The following is a 26,941-nucleotide window of genomic DNA, read 5'->3' as shown; positions in this document are numbered from 1 at the left end:
TGCCCAGGCGGTGCACGGAGTCGACGACACTGTCCATCTTGTCAGCCCAATGCGGAGCGATTTTGAGTAGGATCTGTAACACCCTCTCTCTCGTGTTTTCTTTTTCTTACTCTTTCATCCCACGCAGTTTCAGATTCCAGCGGCGTTTGTAACGCTCTAGTTCAAGGACTCTTTCTTGTAAAGCGACGTTCTCTGTCCCGATCCTTTTCATCTCCTTTTCCAAAGTTTGAGTTTTGGATTGGCAGTCTTTTATTTCTTTGGCATTAAACTCCACGCTTTTGGCCACTTGTGCAATCATGGCACTGTTGTTTTTCATTTGCACATTGAGTTCTTGTAACATGGTGGAGAGGTTGTTAACAGCTTCGAGTATTGTGGCATTGGATACCTCTGCTTCGTTTTTAGATTTCTTAAAGAGACAGGTATTTTAGTAGGGGAGTCGGGAAGAGGACGGCTCACCTTTGTGAGGAATGTTTCGATGTTTTTACCATCGGCATCAGCGCAGTAATCATAAGGGAGAAGTGCTGTTGCTGCATTAGCTTTCTTCATCTTGTTATGGCGCTTTTCCACTGCATGGTACGGTACACGCTCGGCTCGGTACGGCTCACTTGTGGCACTTTTCCACTGCATGGTACGGTACGGTACGGCTCGCTTCGGCTCGCTTTAAATGGTACCACCTCTGTCGAGGTTCCAAGCGTACTGTACCGATACTAAAATGTGACGTGAACACACTGCAGATCACTGATTGGTCAGACAGAATCGTCACTACCAGCGTCATTGGATTTGCAAGACATCAAACCTGCTAGATTTAAATAGCCAGTAACAGCCACCGCTGTAGCACCTGTTTTAAAACTACTTGCTTGACTTGCTTTAAGAAAAAAGAAAAAAAGAAAACTTGCAAAAAAGTAATGGCTGAATCGTAGTCAGTGGACGAAGTGCAGACGTTCCTCTCGTTGGTTGCCGAGGAGCGGATAAACTATAATGGTCAGACTATAATCCCACCCACTTTGAAGCGGTACTAACTGCAGTGGAAAAGCAAACCGAGCTAAAGCGAACCGAGCCGTGCCGTGCTGAGCCGAGTCGTACCACGCAGTGGAAAAGCGAAGTGAGCCGAACCGTGCCGCGCCGAACCGTGCTGAGCCGTACCAGCAGTGGAAAAGCGCCATTAGATAGCGGCATTTCAGAGTGTAACTCGCGCTGAGTAATGGCGCTTTTCCACTGCATGGTACGGCTCGGTTCGGCTCGGTACGGTTCGACTCGGCGCGGAACGGTTCGGCTCGCTTCGCTTTTCCACTACGTGGTACGACTCGACTCGGTATGGCACGGTTCGGTTCGCTTTAGCTCGGTTGCTTTTCCACCGCAGTTAGTACCCCTTCAAAGTGGGTGGGACTGATCGTTATTTTGTCCCTACACTGTTTGTAGGTCCGGTGATAGCCGTGTGCGGCTAAGAGCTGAGCTACTTCTTGGAACACTTTTTCATTCCGTTTTGCCCCATCCAGCTCTCGCTGGATCCGCTCCTCGGCAACCAACGAGAGGAACGTCTGCACCTCGTCCACTGACCACGATTCAGCCATTTCTTTTTTAAAGTTTTGATCTCTTTTTTTTTCCAAGAAAGTAAAAAACAGATGCTACCGCGTTGGCTGTTGTCTACTGGTTATTTAAATCTAGCGGGTTTAGTGTCTCATGTCGCAAATCCAATGACGCTGGTAGTGACGATTCTGTCTGACCAATCAGTGATCTGCAGTGTTTTTACGTCACATTTTAGTACCGGTACGGTACGCTTGGAACCTCAACAGACCAGGTACCATTTAAAGCGAGCCGAAGCGAGCCGTACCGTACCGTACCATGCAGTGGAAAAGCACCACAAGTGAGCCGTACCGAACCGAACCGTACCGTACTATGCAGTGGAAAAGCGCCAGAAGTCAAATGGGTCACGTATCCATGTAGTTGTGTTGGTGTATTTTTTTTTATTATTATTAAAAGAAGGACTAGTCCTAGAGTTTTGGGGACAAATAAACGGAGCTCTGGGTTACCGTGTGCTCAGTTCGCCATCTTCGCCGGAAGATCCCTCCTCGTCTCCTCGATCCTCCGTCCTCCATCCTATGACCAGGAAACCGATCGAGCTCAGCCATCTTGAAGGACATCTCAATTCTCTAATTGCACCGCGAGGAGTCGAGGATCGAGGAGTGAGGAGGCTTCCAGAGGGAGCGAGGATGCACAGTTGTATGCTTTGCGGAAGTGTTTTATCGACTAAACGTGACGCACGTATAAATTCTCCTCCCCCTTCACGTCGGTCACAATCATTTTAATTTATACTTTACCTTTGCAGTTTATATAAACCACACATCTCACATATTTCAACCGGGTCTCTTGCTTTATTATAATGTATTACTAATTTCTTAAATAACCAAACTTCAACAACATAAGAGCAGATCCTTTGAGCGCTGTTGATGACGCAGTGAAGTGACGCTCGAGTGATCAAGTATTCCAAAGTATAAAAAAACTTTAATTCGATTCCTCCGTCTTCATTTTCTTTCCTTGCAGCCTTGCCTCGCATCCTACAGTGGGTGAAACTGAGACGCGAGGAAAGGAGGCGAGGAAAGGAAACGAGGATGCACAAATAAGAAATGAGAAGCACCCTTCTGCAGCGCTTCCTCTCCAGAACCGGAATGAAGACCCATAGACAGTAAAAGAAATGGACAGAGCGACCCCATAGACTTCAACAGAGAAAAGTGAAGTCAATTAGAAGCACTCACTTCCTGATTGCCAAGCGAACTACGCAGGCTCACACTGAGCTGGACGACGTAGATGTGACGTGAGCAACCTGTCTGACAGTTGTACGTCTTCTAGTAGCGGTGCCAAGAGGAATCTGAATCATTCCCTTCCGAATCTTGCAGAGACGGAGATCGTGAGTATTAGCTGTCCATGAGCTAGCAGCATGGGACAACTTTACAACTCTCTATGGGCTTCTCCCTTGACTTTATTCCTCCACGTCCCCCCGATTGTGCGCAAGCTTTTACTTCTGTCTATACGGTAATTTCTCTACTGTGCGACAGAGAGTCGTGTGTAATGACGCAATCGTTAGCCTATTTTTACAAAAACGGCTTCTACGCGGCCATAACGTAAGATACAAGAAAATGGAGCCTTTTATACAGTGTCGTGTTTCTTTAGAAATAAACAATGGACAAATGGAGTCTTTAAATGCCTCAGATGTAAAGTTATTCGCTGTCAAAGTGACGCCAAAATGAATGGGAGTCAATGGAATGCTAACAGCAGGTGAAGGCTTGCTAGCCGATGGCGGCCCCCGGGGAGACTTACGTTTCCGGCTGGTGGATTACCCCCTTGTGAAGACCTCAGTCGTTCTGTCCACATATAGAGAGCCTAAGTCCCTCCCCTCCGCTTCCGGCTCATGGGACCTTATTTCGGAAAAAATATGAATGGTATCAATGGCGAGAGACAACTTATCTTTTTATTCCGTCTGAACTGTGCCCTGAATTACACATAATGATGTTTGTCAATTTAAAAGATAATTATGAAAGTCAAGAAAGTTGCAGTTTGTCATAAAACAGAAGAGTAACATTTAGTTTTATGTGAAAATCACGCAATGAACTACATCTCCCAGGAAGCGAAACAACGAGCAAGATCCGTTGCTCGTATGTGTGCAGCCTGGTACAAAACACTCAGGCATGACGGCGTAACGTTACGATTATATTGTAAGACTATAGAAAAAATTACAGACGTTAGCTTCAGTAAAGTTAGCTTCATTCATAGAAACAAAATGTATGACGTCACATTTGCGCCTTTTGGGTTTGTAGTCTTTGTAATTTCGTATTTTCACCTCAACAGTTTTACATCAAACTGCGACTTTTTTTTTACTTTAAAATGTATCTTTTAAATTGACAAACATCATATGTGTAATTCAGGGCACAATTCAAACGAGATCAAAATATTTGTTGTCTCTCGCCATTGACTACCATACAATATTTTTCCGAAATAAGGTCCCATGGTGGTCAACCGGAAGGGGAGGGACTTGGGCTCTCTATATTGCCTCTAGATGTCCCTCTACTATTAAATATAAGATGCAGAAACATTAAACATCACATGATCAACATTTTTAGGAGAAATCACATATTGTAGCCTACTTTTTTTTTTAAAGCAGACTTTCTCATTGAATTCCTCAATCAGTTTCTCACCGTATGCTATTTAACAATGATAGATTAACTTTCAAGAAAATGAAAATTACCAATAATTTTTACTAAATTAACAACATTCATTTTCTGTGACAAATGCTGATAATAGCAGGTAAATTATAGCAGACCGATGGATGGATGATACAGAAAGGAGTTAGAATAATCACAAAATAAAAGCAAGGAAAATTAAAACAGTTAGGCTATAAAAGAAATTAAAAGAGATTTATGATACAGTTATAAAATGAATTAAAAGAGTAAAAAGATGATACATAAACTCCTCATCTGGCAAAACACCGGTGTATCATGTTTTTCACAGCTCCCAGTTTTACTGTGAGATTTTCCCATGGTGATTAAACTGTGTCTCTGGTGATCTTTCGTGCGCGCCTAAGAAATCTATTGGACATCTCAGATGGACCCAATTTTTCCCTAAAACCGGACAGGAGGAGCTCTAGGACTGACTCACGGGGTAACCTCGGGTTCACTGCCCCATCAGTCCGCACCCCAAAAACCCATTTTTTCGGAAGCTCCAGGAATGGAATCGATCCAGTCCACACCCCACAGAACCTCCAGTTTAATTACACAACAAACTCAATACACTCACTTTACACATCAAACTTGGACTTATGCAGAGGGTGATGGACATTGTCCAAGATGGAAAAACACTTGCTAAGGGTCCTCCTCTCTGCCACAGATGATAAGGTTTCAAGTTTCACACCCATCACAGAAGCAGCCTTCTTCCCCAGCTTATCCAGCCGCATGGCGTCCCTTTTCTTAATGCGCTCCCCCAACACACCACAGCATAGAAGAGGACGCTGGTGATAGCCGTCTGGTAAAACATCTGCAGGAGCTTCTGACAGATATTCAATTCAATTAATATTGAAGGACCCTAGCCTTCTCAGAAAATAGAGTCGACTCTGTCCCTTCCTGTATAGGGCTTCTATGTTCTAGGTATTTGTATGGACCACCTCCACACAGTCGCCTTCGATAAACACAGGCTGCAGTTTGGGGCCTCGGTCTCTAGAAGTCGACCACCATCTCCTTCGTTTTTGTAATGTTGAGCTGTAGTTGGTTATAGCTACAGAAAGTCCATACTGAATCTATGGACTTTTTGCTCATTTATTTTAAGACAATCTGAAGAATGGCTTGGCTTTATATGGTAATATGTGTTAAACCAACATATTCTCATCCCAAGGCGTCGTAACAGGTATAGTCAATGGATGCATTGGTCACTTCTTTATCCTGAAATAAAACTTTATAGACAGATCAGTAATGAATATGTATGTAGACTACTTATAGAGAGGTACACTGTAACCTATTCTTATCGTTCTTTCTCATTATGAATTTGACCAAATAAGAGTTTGCATGTAATATTAAACACAAGCGTTCAAAGCATGTTTATTAATGTTACAACTCTGAAAAAGAAACCTATCTGTGTCAAAATCACTTTATTGTAAATGATCTCAGTGTGGAGCAGTTCTTGTGCTGTAAACAAGAGCAAATGATGCAAGATCATCATGATGACAGGACACACTAGAAGTGCAAGACCTACAGTATAAAACAAAAAACAATTGGATACCCCTTCATTTGTTTACATCAGTATACACCTAAAAACATGTTTATTATATGTATATTGATGTACACAAATATTGACCAATAATAGAATATCATTTATGCAAATCACGTAAGTATTCAGTCTGTAACAGCATTGAATTAAAATACAGTACTCTGTAACTCTACCTTGGATTTCATTTGTATCTGTAATGAATGGGAAAGAGCACTTTGTATGTTGTATCGTGTGTATGTGCAGCTGAAATGTGGGGATAAGAATGATTTGATGGGATGAACAGATCAGATGAAGGATAACTTTGCATAGTTCCCAGATCAGATCAGATTATTCTACTCTCTCCATGCGTAAAACCTGAGATATCACGTTCCAGAACCACCATCTCCTGATGTAGATGAATATCTTGAATTTCAGAGGCATTTTTACTGTATAATAACAGATACAGTGAAAGCACACTCTCAATGCATGTTTTTGTTTGGGTTTTGCAAAGCGAGTGACATCTATTAAGTCAGTTTGCACTTTGCACATTGTTAAAACTGATATAATCATATATAATACATATTGCAAACCCCTACTGCATGCACAACAAACTCACACAATCACAAATACGGTTTCATAGATTATTTGAATTAAACCTCTAGTGAAGCATGCAAAATGTCACGCATGTAAACAAGACTACACAGCAACTCAGCCAAAAGATCTCATCTCAAAATGTAATAGCAGAAGAAATAGACATGTTTAAGATGTTTTAATGGCCTTAAAACCAGGAGGTTCTAGTTTCAATATTTTAATGATCTGCGGGAATCCTGTCATAAAGCAAACGCAGTGGGAGAGAAAATACTGTAAAAGCAAAGTGTTTTGCTTCTGTAAAAAAGCAGCTTGTTCGGTTCACGCTCACCTCACAGAAGAAGATTATATTGCTAAAGTTGTTTCACGAAAATAGAAACACAGAAGTTTTTATCAGCTCACTCATACTGAGAGATGAGGATGAAGCTCTTGATGTGATGAGAAGGTTGATGTCGCAGAAAACACAAGAACAGCAGAAAAGAGGCATGATGAACGGTATCTGCATCTTTACAAAGCAGTAAAATCATCATGGCAACAGCTATGATCCTCATAAACTCTGAAGAGGAAATTACAAGTGCCCTTACCGTCCCCCTAATGTGCATCTCGATCAGATAACTGCTAATATTAGATAAATACATCTCAAAAACTGAGTTCAGGAGCTTTGAATTCAGAAAGACTAAACCTCTCATTCTCCTCGAGAATGACGACTCGATCTATCAGACTTAGAGAAAATAAAGCTTGAAATCAAGTAGGACAGATCATGGTTATCATCGAAATTTTGAACTTTAATAAAAGACTAGCACAATATTATGTTTCAAAATTGTGGATATGACACGAATATGAAAAAAGGCAGATTTTATATCAATCAGTAACAGTTTATTACCGTATCCCAAATAATAAAGCTCATATACAACACAGGATTGAATGCAAGTGTTTCTGACATTTCAGAAGACCTCTGAAAACTGGTCAAGTAACAGTGGGACACCTTCTAAACGTCCTGTAAACGTTTGTAATACACTATATCTAAACTATATCAGTACCATAACATTCAAGTAGAGCTAGAAGTAATAAAAAAAACGAAATCAAGTTTTACTCGCCGAACTCACCAATCATTTGAGTCGGAGGAATGAGGTTAGTGTGTTTTCCTGAGTATAACGTCTCTCTTGTATTGTGTCTGCAGTAAACACTAGAGTTCAGGCAGTCAAACGGGTTCTACTCTTCTTCATGATGAGGAGATGAAGAGGAGAAGATCAGGTAATCAATGGTGTAAGTGCATTACTGTTTGATCTTCAGTTTGGATGTTTTCATTATTAAGGAGAAGGCAGTCGTGGACTTATGGTTAGAGAGTCGGACTTGTAACACAATAGTTGAGGGTTCGACTCTCAATAACGGCAGGAATCGACTGAGATGCCCTTGAGCGAGGCACCTAACTCTCTCTGTGTGTGTGTGTACTACTCCTAATGTATGTGCATAAACTTGGATGTGTTAAATTCAAAGGACAAATTCTGAGCATGGGCTCCAAACTGGGCCTTCATGTCACTTCACTTTAACTTTCACTTTAACAAATCATTGCTGCCCTCTACTGGAAAGACATTGAAATTGAAATGGAAAATTAAAAATATCAAAACCATCTTTAGCATTAAGAAAATAATTATGCCAGTATATAATATATTTGCATACATGCAAATCGCTCTTTGTTTTTAGGTGAAGTGTGTAATTCTAGCATCTACAAACAGTTCTGCAAAAATAAAATCTATCCATCATATATTCAGATTATGCTGATAACACACATACAGGAATATTCACACAGGAGTACGTCAACATCTTTTTCATAAAGCTTAACCACATTATGGACCATCAGTGTTGCAGTGTTGTTTTTTTTAAGATGCTCAAACAAGTTGTTCAATGTTACACACATCACCTTAAAATGTTTTACATCTAAACTGTTGCCATTTGTGAAAATGTGCCATAAATGCAATGCAAGGCCCACATCCAATGAAGCACAAACATCTGGAAAACATTTTAAATACAGAGATACAGCTTCGGCTGTTTACATTAATTATTTGCCTAGAAAAAGGGGGGAAAGGACAAGAAATTCATATTATCAGAATAAGATTAACATAAAATAACCATGGCTCCCAAACTTACTAAAATAGACCATCAATTAATTTTAGGTTTTAATACATGACATGTCAAACTAGAAAACCTTTACATCCCGCCTGAATTAACCATGAAAAAGCCTCTATAGCAAAAACACTGGATTGAAAGACTTCGTTGATTTCAACAACAGATTCCAGGATTGCAAATGATTCCAGTTAGCATATTTACTTTAGAAGCCATAAAAATACTAAAACAAAAATAATATAAAAATAAAATAAAATAAACTGTCACTGAGAAAAAATACTATATTAACTACACTAAAACTAAATTATAGGGAAAACTAAATTAAATTGAAAATAGAAATAAAAACTAAATTCAAAACTATAACCCTGCATCACAAATAATATAAAGGGATGGAGAAGAGGAAAGAAAGTTTACAGATGGATTTGTTCATTTACAAAACAGTTATTATTAAATTTCCCGGGATCAACGCGCTGCGTGAAAGGGGCTTTATTGAAACAGAAACCCACTGTTGATTATGACTGAAGAATGAAGATGATTATGAAACCTGTACAGTATATGGTATAAAATCTGCTGCTAGATTCATCTCTGGGACTCTGATGGCCCGATTCTTCAAAAGTCTTCACACCCGTTCCCTTTTCACGAGCCTCATCTCTCTAGATCTGCATTGGTTGTTTCACCTGCTTGTTGATTCCAGAGAGAGTTTATTATCATCACCAGATCTCGAATCGTGGGTCAGTGAGGAAGAGCTCTCTGGATTCAATTCTGTTGTTGAAGAGCCTACAGACACAAACACACACTGATATTAGAAACAGCAGCTGAAACAAACACACCATCAGGAACAGAATTCAGATTTGTAGACATAAATTGTTCCAATGTTTTAATTCTTTTTAACGGATGATAAATTGTAGTAGATAGCAAAGGAAAAGCAGTAACAAAATGGCCTTGAATCAAAGAGAAAGCACTTCAACTCAGAGATCAGTTTTATTTTTGAGCCTCATGTTTGTTGCATACTATAAGACTTCAGCTCAAATAACTTTAGAAGGGAATGTGATTCTGTGACGTTCAGACACACACCTTACTGTCTTTATGTCACTGTTGCGACAGACGACACTGTAGATTCTCTGAGCCCCAGTGTCAGTGATGCTATTGCCACTAAAACTGCAGATCAAACAAACAAATCAGACAAAATGCTAAATTATTACATCATACTTGTTTGTGTCTCAGTCACTCACTCAATGTTTTGTGCTTTGTGGAGGTGTGTGAGCAGCAGATCCAGGCTGGGATCAGTGAGACGGCACTGACTCAGATCCAGTTCAGTCAGTCCTTCAGAATATTCCAGAATCAGCGCCAGACCTCGACAGACCTGCGGCTCCAGAGGAGTCTGACTGAGGTCCACCTCGTCACCCAGAGCTCGAGAAAGAGACTCCGCTTCCTCAGGACTCACATGAGCCAGAAACTGAAGCAGCAGAGATTTATCACAGCTGAAACACACAGAAAGAGAAATATTAATATTATATTTCTGTCTGTTTGTGTATGAATGTAATCTGTGGATGTTTCTCACCAGAGTTTAACAGCATGTAACACTGGCAACAGCTGGTCCATTCCAGCTGTGTTAATCTCACAGTCCTGTAGAATCAGCTGTGTGTTTGTGGGTGTGTGTGTGTGAGCTCTCTGAATGACTGTGGTCATCACACGGCAGTCCTCAGTGGTCAGATGTAGAGTCTCAGAGTGTGTGTGTGTTGTCAGATCCAGAGCAGAACGGCAGGAGAAGTCCAGCTTGTGTTGCAGGACGGAGAGCAGAACTGAGGAAAACTCTTGCTGGACATCAGAGACACTGCAGCAGTGAAGCATCTTCAGTAACAGCAGCCTGTCAACACTGAACACACACACACACACACACACACACATCATCATCATCATCGACACTGCAGCAGTGAAGCATCTTCAGTAACAGCAGCCTGTCAACACTGAACACACACACACACACACACACACACACACACACACATCATCGACACTGCAGCAGTGAAGCATCTTCAGTAACAGCAGCCTGTCAACACTGAACACACACACACACACACACACACACACACCATCATCAACACTGCAGCAGTGAAGCATCTTCAGTAACAGCAGCCTGTCAACACTGAACACACACACACACACACACACACATACACACACACACACACCATCATCAACACTGCAGCAGTGAAGCATCTTCAGTAACAGCAGCCTGTCAACACTGAACACACACACACACACACACACACACACACACACACACACACCATCATCAACACTGCAGCAGTGAAGCATCTTCAGTAACAGCAGCCTGTCAACACTGAACACACACACACACACACACACACCATCATCAACACTGCAGCAGTGAAGCATCTTCAGTAACAGCAGCCTGTCAACACTGAACACACACACACACACACACACACACACACACACACACACACACACACACACACACACACACACCATCATCAACACTGCAGCAGTGAAGCATCTTCAGTAACAGCAGCCTGTCAACACTGAACACACACACACACACACACACACACACCATCATCAACACTGCAGCAGTGAAGCATCTTCAGTAACAGCAGCCTGTCAACACTGAACACACACACACACACACACACACACACACACACCATCATCAACACTGCAGCAGTGAAGCATCTTCAGTAACAGCAGCCTGTCAACACTGAACACACACACACACACACACACACACACACACATCATCATCATCAACACTGCAGCAGTGAAGCATCTTCAGTAACAGCAGCCTGTCAACACTGAACACACACACACACACACCATCATCAACACTGCAGCAGTGAAGCATCTTCAGTAACAGCAGCCTGTCAACACTGAACACACACACACACACACACACACACACACACACACACACACACACACACCATCATCAACACTGCAGCAGTGAAGCATCTTCAGTAACAGCAGCCTGTCAACACTGAACACACACACACACACACACACACACACACACACACACACACACACACACCATCATCATCAACACTGCAGCAGTGAAGCATCTTCAGTAACAGCAGCCTGTCAACACTGAACACACACACACACACACACACACCATCATCAACACTGCAGCAGTGAAGCATCTTCAGTAACAGCAGCCTGTCAACACTGAACACACACACACACACACACATCATCATCAACACTGAACACACACAAACATATGATGGCCATAAGGCTTTTATATCACACAAAATCTGTTGAATGTAACAAACAGCCGAGAGAAAGAGGAGAAGAGAGAAATAAGGAGTTTCTCAAATGAAAGGCTGCATATCTCGATCACACTGGCGAATTCAATTTGTAGGATCTTTGGAAAGCAGCCTTGGAGATCACGGATGATTGCTATTTAGTACTACATTAAGACAGAAAATATAAAGATTTTTAATGTATAGTTTTCTTCAACATATATTATTAATATCAGATCCACTAGACTCCAGTGTGTAACGCTTCAGAAGGACTGGTAAAGGAGGAACGCAGCCTTCGCATTGAGAAGCCTCTCCAGAGTAAAGTAGCGAGACCTAATGCGGGACACATGTCTGAAGAGAGGCACAATGCTCTCCAGCTCTTCCTCTGGGATGGAGGTCCACAGCAGGTCGAGTGAAACTGCAGTGCAGTGTTGCAGTGTGAAGCGCAGCGCCGCACAGTGGCCAGAGTCCAGATCTCTGCTCTGCAGGCTGATGTAGTTCTGCACTGAACTCAACAGACTGAACACACACTCAACAGAGCCGCTCTCATAGATCTCTGTGATTACAGACAGCATGAAGACAGAGCTCATCCTGTACACACACACACATCATCATGATTAAAGATTGATCTTTTTATCACTACTTATTCAGTTCAAGATTTTATGGGAAAAAAGAAAACCTTTAAATCTTGCCATTCATTTGTAGGAAGTGTTTTTGAGATAGAAATAATGTATTGAATACCGTTTAAACTGAATCCTGTTCAGAAATGGCAGGATTTCTCTGATGTTGCACTGAATGTCGCTCTTTCTGAAGTTCACAGTGATTTGTTGAATTCTGTGCTGCAGGAAATAGTGAAGCTCTTCCCAGCTCAAGGAACAGGAAGTCAGATCTCCGCCCACTTTCTGCAGGAAGTGCTGAGTCAGTTCCTCTTCCTGAGCTTCATGGACACATTCAACCAGCTTCTGGAGACTCTCTTTAGATGCTCTACACATACAGAATTAACTGATTTATCTCTATGCCATGATAAATATAAGGTCAAACACTGCTGAAATGTGTCTTATAGTCTTATACCTGAGAATCACTGGGGCCTGGTGACACAGTAGGACACATAGAGAAACAGACGCCATCTTGTGTTCAGTCAGGTTCAAACACTGGACAGTCCAGAGTCTCAGAAAGATGGCCAAACTGCTCAGGACTCTCGACCACTTCCTCTCTGACAGCCGTTCACCATTCAGATCAAGTGTGAGTTCATTAACAGTGACGGGAGTTTGAACCCTCATTGACCTCAACACCTGCACTATTCTCAGCACCATATAAACACTCAGCCTGAACAAAACAACACACACTGTAAATATTAGCAGGAAAATAAATCAAGATCAACATTTGAAATGGTAATTAATAATCCTGTCTGTACCTAAGTGTGTGTATGTGTGTGATGTGTCTGAAGAGAAGCCTGGTTCCTCTTATAGAGATGGCTTTAGGTTTTAGAGAGAGGTTGAGTCTGTCAGAAGAGAAGCGTAAGACTCGTCCCACAGACCTGCAGGATTTACTGGGTAAACTTCCTTCCAGACTGACGGAGGAGCCGAGAAGCTCCAACAGTGAAGTCACCAGCTCTGGATTCTCTCTGAGCTCAACCACTTTAACTAAAGCTAACAAACACTGCTCAGAACAGCTGAAAAATACAATAAATACTTCATTAAAATGACTAGATCAATTAATATGACTCATTACAATTGGACAAAGAAATGAACAATGCATTGTATTTCATGTGTAAAGAATCTAAAGACTCTCAGGGCCAGTTCACACAGAACGTGTTTTTCCATTCACTGCGCTACTTGTCCATTGTTTTTCAGTGTAATCATGCGCTAGACGGACGTGTGTGACCGTTGCGCTCGCGTCTCGCACAGGCCCGTTCTAGGATTGCGTGACTTTGGGGGAATTTTGAAAACTTTTTTGGTCACACTTGATTCAATTTATGATTCGTTGTTTTGTTTTTCTTTTCTTTTTTGGCAAATTCAGAATGATCCACTTTGATTTCTAATGACCTTGTATTAAATACTAGATAAAATGCTTTTTTTTTTTTCCAGGTTTTTTAATAGCATGTTTGTCTTTTTAATAATTTCTATGAAAAATAAACTACTTAGTATTTTTTATTGCATGAACAGTAACTTGAGAGGAACTTTAAATATATGTACAGGTCAAGTCACATGATGTTTGTTTACATATAGGCCACAAGACATAATAAGAAGTCAATTTACACACAAGATCCAGTTCATATGTGTTGTAATGAATCTGAATGATCAAAAGCTGCAAACATTCACTGATGCTCAAGGCAACACAACACATCAAGAGCCGGTGGGTGTAAACCTTTGAAAAGGAGGATTGGATCATCCTTATTTTATAAGATCTTATTTTTTATTACTGCCCTGCAAAAGCTACATAAAACACTTACATATTTCCAGATGACAAAATAAGAACAATTTACCCCCAATAAATATTTCAATAAATGTTATCCTCTATAAATGTAAATATTTACACCCCCCTTGTATTTTAATGCAATGTTTCGCCTTCTGGAGCGTCAGTAAATGTTTTCAGTATGTAAATTATGACTTCAACTAATAGGCTTCTAACAAAGAGTGTAAAATATTAATTAAATATTTTAGAGCTGAGCATAACTGAGCAAAATAATTCCATATTTTACTAGAATAGTTACATATTTAAACTTTTTTTTATAATTTATTTCTAGATTTTTTATGGCCTAAATTGTCCTAAATTTTAAAATTACCAATTTAAATTTTTAAGTTTTCCATGATTGTGTAGCAATGCATCAATGTGTGAGCGAGTTTAATATAAGAGCGCAATTATGAAGGAGCTGTCATCTGTCTCTAGTATTCAACGTTTGTAACAGATTTCGTTTTTAAATATTTTTTAAATAATGTGTGCTATCACAAAAAATATATATATATATATATCCTGTGAATACACAGAAGCTGTGTCTAAACCATTTATTTTTAGCTGACATTTACATTTATTCATTTAGCTGACGCTTTTATCCAAAGCGACTTACAATTGCCATATATGTCAGAGGTCGCACACCTCTGGAGCAACTAGGGGTTAAGTGTCTTGCTCAGGGACACATTGGTGTCTCACAGTGGATTCGAACCCGGGTCTCTCACACCAAAGGCGTGTCTTATCCACTGCGCCATCACCACGCCATATATAAACCATATAAACCAGACGTGAGCAGCAAATATAACTCATTATAATCAGTGATGCTGTCTACACTGGATGCAGCGCCACAACAAACTCCTGACAGTAAACTGAAGCTCTTTTCTACTCCTGACGTACTTCCAGCGCTCGCGCTATTTCTGACACAAAGAATTTTTCTTTTTTGTGTTGAAAATTTGCAACGGCGACTTCGTCCGTCCAGTCTAGACACATTATGAGTGTCAGGGTTCTGTCACCAAACTAAGAATAAGATCAACCTGAGAACACTGACACTGTAAGTTGTTGTAGATTCTCTCACCTCAGCTGTGAGATGTAGGACAGACACTGAAGGAAACTCTTCATTTCACTCTCTTCCTCTGAACATCCTCTCAGCTTTACTGGTTTCTTCTCTGTCTGGAGTTTCAGCACTTCCAGGAGGACGGAGGTCTTTCTCTGTGAGAGATCTATGATCCAGACATCAGGAGACTGGAAAACTGACTGTAATGCTGGAAGGAAACTCCTGCCTGTTTGAGTCTCATAGTTCCTCACATGTGAGTAAAGATCCAGCAGGAAATCACTCTGATAATCAGGATCATATTCATCCCACTCTTGATGAAAAGGGAAGGTTTTGTAACTGCACACAGACGACAGCAGAGTAGAGAATCTTGTTCCTGTAACTGTGACATTTTCAACTGCAGCAACACTGAGATTCAGCAGGAGTTTCACTGCAGACTTCATCTTCTTTTCTTCATCACCATAGAACCCAAACCTAATCAAATACAGATAAATAAAAATCCTGTTAATTTATGACAACATACAGCATTTATAAATCAACAATATTGTACACAAAAACAATTATTCTGATAATAAGAAACATAACAGCAACATTTATATAAGAGGACAGAATCTAGTGACATTTATCACACTATTTTCCAAGCTCCATATACAGTATAACGTGTAGCGTCTGGACTGAGTCACGATGACCGATTCAGTTCTAAACTTCAGAAAGCTTTTAACCTTTTTGGACTTCTTCATGTAAATCACAGGCCTAGCGCCGATGAGTCTGGATCAAATTTCCCCCCTTGTCACTTTAGTGTCCTGGCAGAGGCTGAACAGAAACTCCTTCATGAGCTTCAAAAAGATCTTTATAAACTCAACTTCCCTTCCACGCCAGGAACGAAAGGCCATGTGTCTCAGAAACTGGAGAAACACACCCAACATACAGAGACACACACATTCTTTCCATTTAACTCATAATTAAGTCATCCCAGAACGTATATGATATATTCCTGTGTGTATGAATGTCCCCAGCTTATATTAGCCTAGTTACAACTTTCTAGTTGTGTTAGTTAAACTCTCAGTGCTTATAGTCAAGTGTGAGAGTGTTTCTCTGCTTTGATATCTTCCAGCCATATCTTTCTTGGTATCGAAATATTCCTCTCGTTACGCCTTAATTAATGATGTTTAGTGTGTTACAATAACATGTATAATACTATGTTTACCATCCTTTGGAGTAAAAATGACCAATTCTGGCATCATCATTAAACATGCAGATTCGACTGTCAGAAGGAGACGAAGAAACTCTCTCCCGCTAAACGTTCCTAACTACTATTGGCCATTTCACCCAAAATAGGCGGGGACTGATTTATCCCTAGCACCTCATTGCATGAGATCCAGGGGGCGGAGTTGGATCCAGATCTAAGGGGTGGAGATGGGTAGGATTAGGGGTTAGGGGCAAAGGATCAATGTAAGTATTATTTCTATCGATATTTAGATGTTTAAGATTGTTTGCCCGTGCCTTAAGGTGATTTGATTCTTTGCTGGTTCTCAAAGATGAACTGTGTGTGATATTTAGGTGTTGTTGTATGTATTCATAGTTTCATTTATTAAAATTTTTTTTTTTTTTTGAGCAAACGTTAGTTAAGGTTTCTAAAAACAGTCAGTTTTCCAGACTATTTTCCAGCTTCCCTTAGAATAACAGTATTTTTCAAATTTTTAAAATAAAAAACAATAAAAATAAAAATAATTAATTTAAACCAAAAATGTCTACTCCAGCTTTTTTAAACATGTTGAGCAAAAGGCTGTACAATATCTTACCTCAGCTGTGAGATGTAGGACAGACACTGAAGGAAACTCTTCATTTCACTCTCTTCCTCTGAACATCCGCTCAGCTTTACTGGTTTCTTCTCTGTCTGGAGTTTCAGCACTTCCAGGAGGACGGAGGTCTTTCTCTGTGAGAGATCTATGATCCAGACATCAGGAGACTGGAAAACTGACTGTAATGCTGGAAGGAAACTCCTGCCTGTTTGAGTCTCATAGTTCTTCACATGTGAGTAAAGATGCAGCAGGAAATCACTCTGTTTAATTCTGTCAGTCTCTTGATAAGGAAAAGATGTGTATGTGCAGACTGATGATAACAGTTTCAGCATCTGCTCTCCTGTCTGTGTCTCAGTCTCTGCTGCTTTAGTCAAGAGTCTCAGAAGAAACTGCACTTCAAGACTGATATTCCAATAGTGAAACCTGTTTCCAAAAGAAAAAAATACTATAAACAGACTTCATCTTTTCTTCATCACCATAGAACCAAAAGCTGATCAAATACAGAGAAATAAAAATCCTGTTAATTTATGACAACATACAGCATTTATAAATCAACTATATAGTACACAAAAACAATTATTCTGATAATAAGAAACATAACAGCAACATTTATATAAGAGGACAGAATCTAGTGACATTTATCACACTATTTTCCAAGCTCCATATACAGTATAACGTGTAGCGTCTGGACTGAGTCACGATGACCGATTCAGTTCTAAACTTCAGAAAGCTTTTAACCTTTTTGGACTTCTTCATGTAAATCACAGGCCTAGCGCCGATGAGTCTGGATCAAATTTCCCCCATTGTCACTTTAGTGTCCTGGCAGAGGCTGAACAGAAACTCCTTCGTGAGCTTCAAAAAGATCTTTATAAACTCAACTTCCCTTCCACGCCAGGAACGAAAGGCCATGTGTCTTAGAAACTGGAGAAACACACCCAACATACAGAGACACACACATTCTTTCCATTTAACTCATAATTAAGTCATCCCAGAATGTATATGATATATTCCTGTGTGTATGAATGTCCCCAGCTTATATTAGCCTAGTTACAACTTTCTAGTTGTGTTAGTTAAACTCTCAGTGCTTATAGTCAAGTGTGAGAATGTTTCTCTGCTTTGATATCTTCCAGCCATATCTTTCTTGGTATCGAAATATTCCTCTCGTTACGCCTTAATTTATGATGTTTAGTGTGTTAAAATAACATGTATAATACTATGTTTACCATCCTTTGGTGTAAAAATGACCAATTCTGGCATCATCATTAAACATGCAGATTCGACTGTCAGAAGGAGACGAAGAAACTCTCTCCCGCTAAACGTTCCTAACTACTATTGGCCATTTCACCCAAAATAGGCGTGGACTGATTTATCCCTAAAGGAATAGTTCACCCAAAATGTGGTCATCATTTACTCCCCCTTGTGTTGTTCCAAACCTGTCACCTTCATTTATAAAGTGCTTTTAACAGTATGGATTGTTTCAAAGCAGCTTTACAGTGATAATATATATAACCGTGACATATTGTTTAGGCTTTGCCACAGCTCTAGGATAAAGTTATTGTCCAGCTAAAGATAGTCTTGATTGATTCACATTGGTTGCGAAGATCACAGCGCGTTTTCTACTCGAGCATGTGTGAATATTATTGTTTTTCTCAACATGAAAGTGAAACAATAAACAAGATAAATATTATGAATTATTATAAATATTTTTTTTTTAGAATTGAATTTACAAACAATCAGTCATCACAATCCATAAACAAAGAATATACATCAAATAATTACAAATAACATAATATGAATAACAAGTATGAAATTAATTTAAAAAAAAACAGACTTATAAACTTCATTAATGATAAGGATAACAGGAATGTTTGAGTATATATCAGTTATTGACGTAGCTTTCTTATTTTTAACCAATATAAGAGACTCAAAATATATGTCAGTTTCAATTTGGAATAATTTTAAATATCGTCTTGATTTGGAAAATTTTGCTTTATGAATATGGAACCTAGTAAAATAAAGAGATTTCCCTTCAAGTGTGATTTGTTGTTTTAGATGCCATATAATTTTCAACACTTTTCCAGAATACAAAAGGTGTTATTTATTTTCTTTAAATTTAGAAAGCATTTTCTGACATGCTTATTATCTGTACAATTGCTGCTGATAATATCCATACCGTTTATATAACGAGTAAAATTAAAGCCAGGGACTTTTCATTAGTTCTAATATGCCATTAGGTATAGATTTGAAAACTGAGTTATATTCTTTGAACGTTATCGGGAATCCCTTCTATGGAGGAAAAAATAATGCCAAATATCTTTGAAGCAAAAAAGCCTGTTGAATTGCACTAGTTGAAAAAGATAGAGCATAGAGTAAACTTGAGTTACTTACACGATGTGTATTTGATATGAATATTACGTGTCATCTAATTATAATGGAAATAATTATGATTCCCGCTTCCATAGACATAAGTGTGTATTTGACAAACTCTAAATGTATTGCTTTTTTAGTAACTTACTTATGTGAATTTAAATGTCTGAAACCTAAAATAAACATTATGTGGTTGAAAACACTGATGAACACTAGTTGTGATGTCAAGCGGTGAGCGCTGTCCGTCTCTGGTTCAGAAAATATGTGTAGCCTACTAAAAAACAGGCTCAATGCAGACATTAAATTAGTTAAATCACTTAATTTTGAACTTTCAAAGTGCACCATATTTATGAATTTAACTTTAAAACGTACAAACTTTTCTTCCGGGGGAGCATGCCCCCGGACCATTGGGGTGCAGAGGTTCACACCCCACACAAAATACTGTGGGAAACACAGTATCTACTGTCATGTTTATGTTTTTAAAATGTCATGTTAATAAAATACATTTTAACTTAAAGCCTAGTTTATTAACATTTTGTTGGGGCGATTGCATGAGGACAGGTGGGGCACGAACCCTTCCCTACCTTCAAAGTGGGGAATGGCAGAAAAAGTTTGAGAAACACTGCATTACATTAACCATGCTAGCATTTTAATGCATGTATTTTTAGGGCTTGCGTTTTTATGGGCTGAAATTGAACATGGTTGAATATTTAAGCTGTTAATATTTCAATTCAAAACATTTCAAACACATTTTCATTATTAAAAATTCAATAATCCATATTCACCTTTCATATTTCACTTCCAAAATATTCAAACTGTTTAAAAATACAACCTATAATATTAAACAGGCAATTTAAAACTTAAATTTAAACTTAAATTTAAAATTTAAACAGGCAAACCCGGGTTATTCATTTGAAAATACAACCTATAATATTAAACAGGCAATTTTCGGTCCATTTTATTTCGCCTTGCAAATTCGCTTCCACAAATTCAGTGGTTCAGATTCAACAGTAAATTCAACGTTGACATCCTGCAGGAAAAGCAGTCGATTACAGAGCATAATCTCCATCTGCTGTTTGTCTTCCTCACCAGCAGGAGGTGCAAAAGTGAAAGCTTGAAACAGCATGAAACTTTGAGCGTTTAGTTCATATTCTGAGTCCATCTGCTTGCCTGTAGCCTATATAGTATAGCCTACATCCCCAATAAGGTGCGAGTTTGGTCTTTAATATCACTGTATTAGTCCATTAAGCTACGTTAAGCGTTTGTCCCGGTGGAAGGGGAATCCTTGAGTATGATGAGGTATTGAGGGAAACCGATTATAATCCCGTTCATGGTAGAGAAAGCTGATAGGCTACACAGGGAAAGTAACAAGGAAAGTTATTGAATTAAACAAACACAGCTTTTGTGTTTTTATCATATTTTCCGCATAAATACTGACCCAGATAATCATCACAAAAACTGAATGCATGCTCAATTGCTGTAAATGAGTTTTTATGAATGAATGTCTTGCTCTAACTGTTGCTCTGGTCTTCGTTAACAACACGCGCTTGCGCCTCCTGCTGGTGAGGTCGACTAACAGCAGATGGAGATTATGCTCGGTAATCGACTGCTTTTCCTGCAGTTCCTGGATGTCAACGTTGAATTTACTGTTGAATTTGAACCACTTAATTTGTGGAAGAGAATTTGCAAAGCAAAATAAAATGGACCGAAAATTGCCAGTTGAATATTATAGGTTGTATTTTTAAACAGTTTGAATATTTTGGGAGTGAAATATGAAAGGTGAATATGGATTATTGAATTTTTAATAATGAAAATGTGTTTGAAATGTTTTGAATTGAAATATTCACAGCTTAAATATTCAACCATGTTGAATTTCAGCCCATAAAAACGCAAGCCCTAAAAATACATGCATTAAAATGCTAGCATGGTTAATGCAATGCATATTTTTTTCAATAGTGCAATTCAACAGGCTTTTTTGCTTCAAAGATATTTGGCATTATTTTACTTTCATAGTTTTTTTCTCTGAGAAAGGATTCATAATTAAGTAATTGGTTATTACAATCAAAAAGGTCTTTTAAAAAGATAATATCTCTATCGATCAATTTCTGCAAATAGAGTGACTTGTCCCCTTTAGTGATGCATTCATTATTCCATAAGAGGGACTTGCGTGAAGAAAAGTTGTGAGAATGACAGCTTCCAGGCCAAAATAAAATTGGGATAGTTTTAGCGGCAATCTTGTAATATTGTAGTTACATTTCAATACAAATTTTATACACTATTAAAAATATTGTTGGGGATAAAGTACCATAAGGACTCTGGTGCTCAAACATTCCTTCAACCATTTCACCTTAAAGGTATAATAATTCAAGTCCCAAAAGTCCAAAAGTTCAAATCCACCTTCATCTTTAGAACCAGAGAGCACCACTTTTCTTACATGATGGTGTCTGTGTTTCCACACAAAATTCGTAAATATGATATCTTTACATGTTGAATCATGGACATTAAGAGAGAGGGCAGGATAGACAAATCTTGAAATCCCTTTTGCTTTAGTCAAAAGAATCCTTCCTAAAATAGAAATGTCTCTTTGAAGCCAAAAATTCAGTATTGTTTTAGTTTTCTTCAATTTAGGCGAAAAATTAAGTTGTTGACGTTCCTTGTGATCCTTGCAGATATGAATAATACCTAAATATTTGACACATTTCTTAACAGGTATATTAAACATGTTTTGCTCTTCAGTCTGAAACAGACATAAGATTTCACATTTAGATTTGTTAAGTGTTAAACCCAAAGCAGCTGAAAATTGGTCGATTAGGGTTAAAGCATTATCAATCTGATGTGTGTCACTCAAAAAGAGAGCTGTATCATCCGCTAATTGAGTTACTCTAATTCCCTTGCCAAAAATAGTCTATCCTTTAATAATAGGACTATGTCTAATATGTAATGACAATAATTCAACCACCAGCAGGAACAGAAACAGTGAAATAGGACAGCCCTGGAGAACTGATCTCAGTACAGGAAATCTTTTTGGGGTGTTTGGATATAATATCACAGAACTATCAATATTGTTATAAAGCATTTCAACTTTAGATATGCAATTTTGTCTGAAATCAAAAATTTGAAATGCTTTAAGTAAAAAATTATGTTCTACCGTATAAAATGCTTTATAAAAATCAAGCAATACTGTCAGTGCATCAGTATTGATGTTATCAGAATAGTCCAGCAGGTCAAAAACAAGTCTTATATTAGAGCTAATGTGACGGTTAGACATAAAACCTGTTTCACTTATTATCTCATGAAGACCTCTTTTCATTCGACTCTTTTATAGACTTCTTTAGACATTTCAAGATATGTTGGTACATTTTATAGCAACATATATATTGCTATAAAATGTACCAACATATCTTGAAATGTCTAAAGAATTAGAGGTGATGTTATTATCAATTTTAAGAGTAGTTAAAAAATATTTCTCTTGCGATTTCGTTTCTCTAAAGCAAAGAAATAGCTCGAATTTCGTTCCCCTTGTTCCAGCCGTTTTGGGACCTTACAAATGCACCTTTAGCCATTTCAATATACATATTATCTATATTTCCTCTTTTCATTTTTTCATTATTGTTTCTTCTTTCTCAGAAAGATTATCCTTAGTCATTGAATTAATCCATAATACTGATTTCTTTGGCTATATTATTTTTTTAATTACTTTACTTCTTTTAATTGCTATTTCTCTCATTTTAAACTTGAAAAAAATCCCATTTTTGTATGTGTTTTTCTTACTAAATCACATAACTCATTATCTTTTAATAAATTATTATTTAGTTTCCAATAACCATGTATTACAATTTTGTTGTTTTGTTCCTGCTAAATGGATTGAAATGAATGTTTGATCAGAACATGGGGAAAGCTGTGTGATGATTCTGACACAAATTGCAGAAAAGAAAGAGATATAAGACATAGATCAGTTCTAGACTGTAAGGATCTACTGACGTTGATCCAACATTGATTAATCTTACAGAAGATCATCTGGAGCATCATTATAATCGCCTCCAATAATCAAGTGTGCATCCTTATATTTGTTTTTAAAGGCTTCATGTTTCATACAAAGTTGTAAAAACATTATTTTAGCTTGAGAAAGAAGGAATTGTCTAATTTGAAAACCAAGATTATCCATCTACCCTCATTTGAGGTCACTGATTCAACTATGTCTCCTTTAAATGTATTAAGTAGAATGGCAACACTTGACAGAAATATCATAGATCTCCTCACTGTGCTTTCCAAAACTTCACATCATTGTCCAACGATTGAATCTCCTGTAAAAATATCAAATCAGCATTTTTTGCATCTACTGAATAAAAGGATTGATTTCCTTTTGGTGCGATCACGAATACCCCTGACATTCAAAGATATTATTTTTAAGGAACTAAAATGGAAGTCCGTCATAATGTAAGAAAAGATCAAACTGAACTGGATGTCTGTTAAAGTTATAGGAACTAGTTAAAGAGAAAAATACTCAGAGATAGGAAATATCAGAGATTGTCTTACCGGCGCCAAGTAACAAACTCTGAACACGAGTACCTCAATTAACTCCTAGAATTCATATGTGAACTATTGGAGTGAACATATTGCTCTTTTAATTGTATACAAGGAGAGCAAATTAACCCATTAAGATTGGGTGATACATAAAAAATACATAATTAACTTGAAAATTGTACCTCACATTAAGGGAAGTTTAACAAGTTATGAGGTGTGCCTCACACCGTTAATGATGACAGCAGGACCTGCCATTTAGTTTTCTTTCCGTCAGTTCTTTTGCTCCTCTTTTGGTATTGCTCACACACCAGAACATTTTGGCAAAACCTCAGCAGATTCATCATTGACCATATTTATAAACACTTTGTCTTATTGTGGAAGAATGTTGCATTTTGCTTTTATAGAAGTCAAAGTAAAGAAAAGATGTACTTCATTATAAATTGATTAATTCTTTTGGCAAAATGTCACATTCAGAAATGTAAATTCAGCGCTAAAAAAAACTAATTTTGTACTTTTTCTCCATGAAGTTGTATATTATATTAATCTGATTTCTGGCTCCAACAACAAAAAGGCAATTAAAACTGTCAACATATGGTCCTCTTTCTCTCTGTAATGGCCCATATGCTTCCCCTGGCAAAACTGTATTGTATTCTGTTAACATGTTATAATCCTGTATATTGTTATGTATATTTTGTTAGTCTCTTGTGATTTGTATTTTGTTTTTGCAATAAAAAAATAAATTAAAAAAACTACACAGAATCCCACTAATCGCCCACGCAATGATTAAATTCAGGCGAACTTTAGCATACAACCTCTTTGCACAAATAATAATGTTATGTATTAGTTATTATACATAACGAATAGATGATACAAAATTTAATAACTTGGAAAATGACATTTAAGACTTTTTAAGGGCCTTAATTTTCTCTAAATTGATTTATCAAATTTTAATACTTTCTAAGACCCTGCGGACACCCTGTATAAAGAGTCTGTGCGCTACAGTACTTTCATTATGGTTGCACTTGCACTTATTGTTTGCACTTAATAAGACTAAAAGAACACTTTTTTTTTGTTATTTATACTGTTTTTATTTCTAAGTTCAATTTGTGAAATATATATATAATTTTTGAGCTAATGTTAGTTGAGGTTTCTAGAACCAGTCAGTTTCATTTTCCTGACTATTTTCCAGCTTCTCTGTGACCCTTAGAATAACAGGTTTTTCAATCAATTTAACACATTTCTGCATCCAAAGGTAAATACAAAACAATACATTTTTTGATGATCAATTTAATACACAAATGTCTACTCCAGCTTTTTTAAACATGTTGAGCAAAAGGCTGTACAATATCTTACCTCAGCTGTGAGATGTAGGACAGACACTGAAGGAAACTCTTCATTTCACTCTCTTCCTCTGAACATCCGCTCAGCTTTACTGGTTTCTTCTCTGTCTGGAGTTTCAGCACTTCCAGGAGGACGGAGGTCTTTCTCTGTGAGAGATCTATGATCCAGACATCAGGAGACTGGAAAACTGACTGTAATGCTGGAAGGAAACTCCTGCCTGTTTGAGTCTCATAGTTCTTCACATGTGAGTAAAGATCCAGCAGGAAATCACTCTGTTTAATTCTGTTAGTCTCTTGATAAGGAAAAGATGTGTAGGTGCAGACTGATGATAACAGTTTCAGCATCTGCTCTCCTGTCTGTGTCTCAGTCTCTGCTGCTTTAGTCAAGAGTCTCAGAAGAAACTGCACTTCAAGACTGATATTCCTACAGTCAAACCTGTTTCCAAAAGAAAGAAAATACTATAAACAGACATAAATGATCACAGAACTCCGACAAAGACAAAAACGCAGAAATTCTATTTGTGCTTTAAAGCAAGTTTCAGCTTTCTTTGCTAAACAGTTTAAAAATTGCATCGGATGAAAGGAAAGAAAATATTTAAAACTCTAATCATTATATAAAAAAGATTCTAAATCAATATAAAACATTTATTTCCATGAACAGATCAAGATACAGTGAAGTGATACTGATCGAGAAGTAAGTGAATATCCAAAAGTTCAGTTACCTCAGCTGTGAGATGTAGGACAGACACTGAAGGAAACTCTTCATTTCACTCTCTTCCTCTGAACATCCTCTCAGCTCTACTGGTTTCTTCTCTGTCTGGAGTTTCAGCACTTCCAGGAGGACGGAGGTCTTTCTCTGTGAGAGATCTATGATCCAGACATCAGGAGACTGGAAAACTGACTGTAATGCTGGAAGGAAACTCCTGCCTGTTTGAGTCTCATAGTTCCTCACATGTGAGCAAAGATCCAGCAGGAAATCACTCTGATAATCAGCATAATCATCTCCATCCCACTCTTGATGAAAAGGGAAGGTTTTGTAACTGCACACAGACGACAGCAGAGTAGAGAATCTTGTTCCTGTAACTGTGACATTTTCAACTGCAGCAACACTGAGATTCAGCAGGAGTTTCACTGCAGGCTTCATCAGTTCTTCTTCACCATCATCATCATCATAGAACCAAAAGCTGATCAAATACAGAGAAATAAAAATCCTGTTAATTTATGACAACATACAGCATTTATAAATCAACAATATTGTACACAAAAACAATTATTCTGATAATAAGAAACATAACAGCAACATTTATATAAGAGGACAGAATCTAGTGACATTTATCACACTATTTTCCAAGCTCCATATACAGTATAACGTGTAGCGTCTGGACTGAGTCACGATGACCGATTCAGTTCTAAACTTCAGAAAGCTTTTAACCTTTTTGGACTTCTTCATGTAAATCACAGGCCTAGCGCCGACGAGTCTGGATCAAATTTCCCCCATTGTCACTTTAGTGTCCTGGCAGAGGCTGAACAGAAACTCCTTCGTGAGCTTCAAAAAGATCTTTATAAACTCAACTTCCCTTCCACGCCAGGAACGAAAGGCCATGTGTCTTAGAAACTGGAGAAACACACCCAACATACAGAGACACACACATTCTTTCCATTTAACTCATAATTAAGTCATCCCAGAATGTATATGAT

General features: G+C 38.2%; 2 protein-coding genes across 4 annotated transcripts in view; both read right to left on the bottom strand.

The window, feature by feature from the left end:
• The window catches only part of LOC130069521 (uncharacterized), a 72,960-nt gene that overhangs the window by 29,542 nt on the left and 16,477 nt on the right, over positions 1–26,941 (bottom strand). The gene's annotated exons all lie outside the window — the stretch shown is intronic.
• LOC130069506 (uncharacterized) lies at positions 8,678–26,409 on the bottom strand. 2 transcript variants are annotated; one of them, XM_056233403.1, is made up of 12 exons: positions 25,966–26,409; positions 25,257–25,679; positions 17,013–17,435; positions 15,235–15,684; positions 13,123–13,380; positions 12,780–13,034; positions 12,450–12,692; positions 12,042–12,299; positions 10,004–10,318; positions 9,675–9,923; positions 9,517–9,600; positions 8,678–9,219 (listed from the first exon to the last, which is right to left on the bottom strand). In XM_056233403.1, exons 1-12 carry the CDS (start codon positions 26,385–26,387, stop codon positions 9,153–9,155), a joined length of 3,447 nt encoding a protein of 1,148 aa, XP_056089378.1. In that variant the 5' UTR covers positions 26,388–26,409; the 3' UTR covers positions 8,678–9,152. The 2 variants fall into 2 exon arrangements, with proteins under 2 accessions (XP_056089378.1, XP_056089385.1); XM_056233410.1 differs by lacking the exon at positions 15,235–15,684.

This window comes from Rhinichthys klamathensis, unplaced genomic scaffold, assembly GCF_029890125.1.
Source record: "Rhinichthys klamathensis goyatoka isolate OS25496 unplaced genomic scaffold, OSU_Roscu_1.1 h1tg000015l_1, whole genome shotgun sequence".
Classification (NCBI taxonomy): domain Eukaryota; kingdom Metazoa; phylum Chordata; class Actinopteri; order Cypriniformes; family Leuciscidae; genus Rhinichthys; species Rhinichthys klamathensis.
Note: the sequence above shows the minus strand (reverse complement) of the source record. Positions and strands in the feature narration are given on the sequence as shown.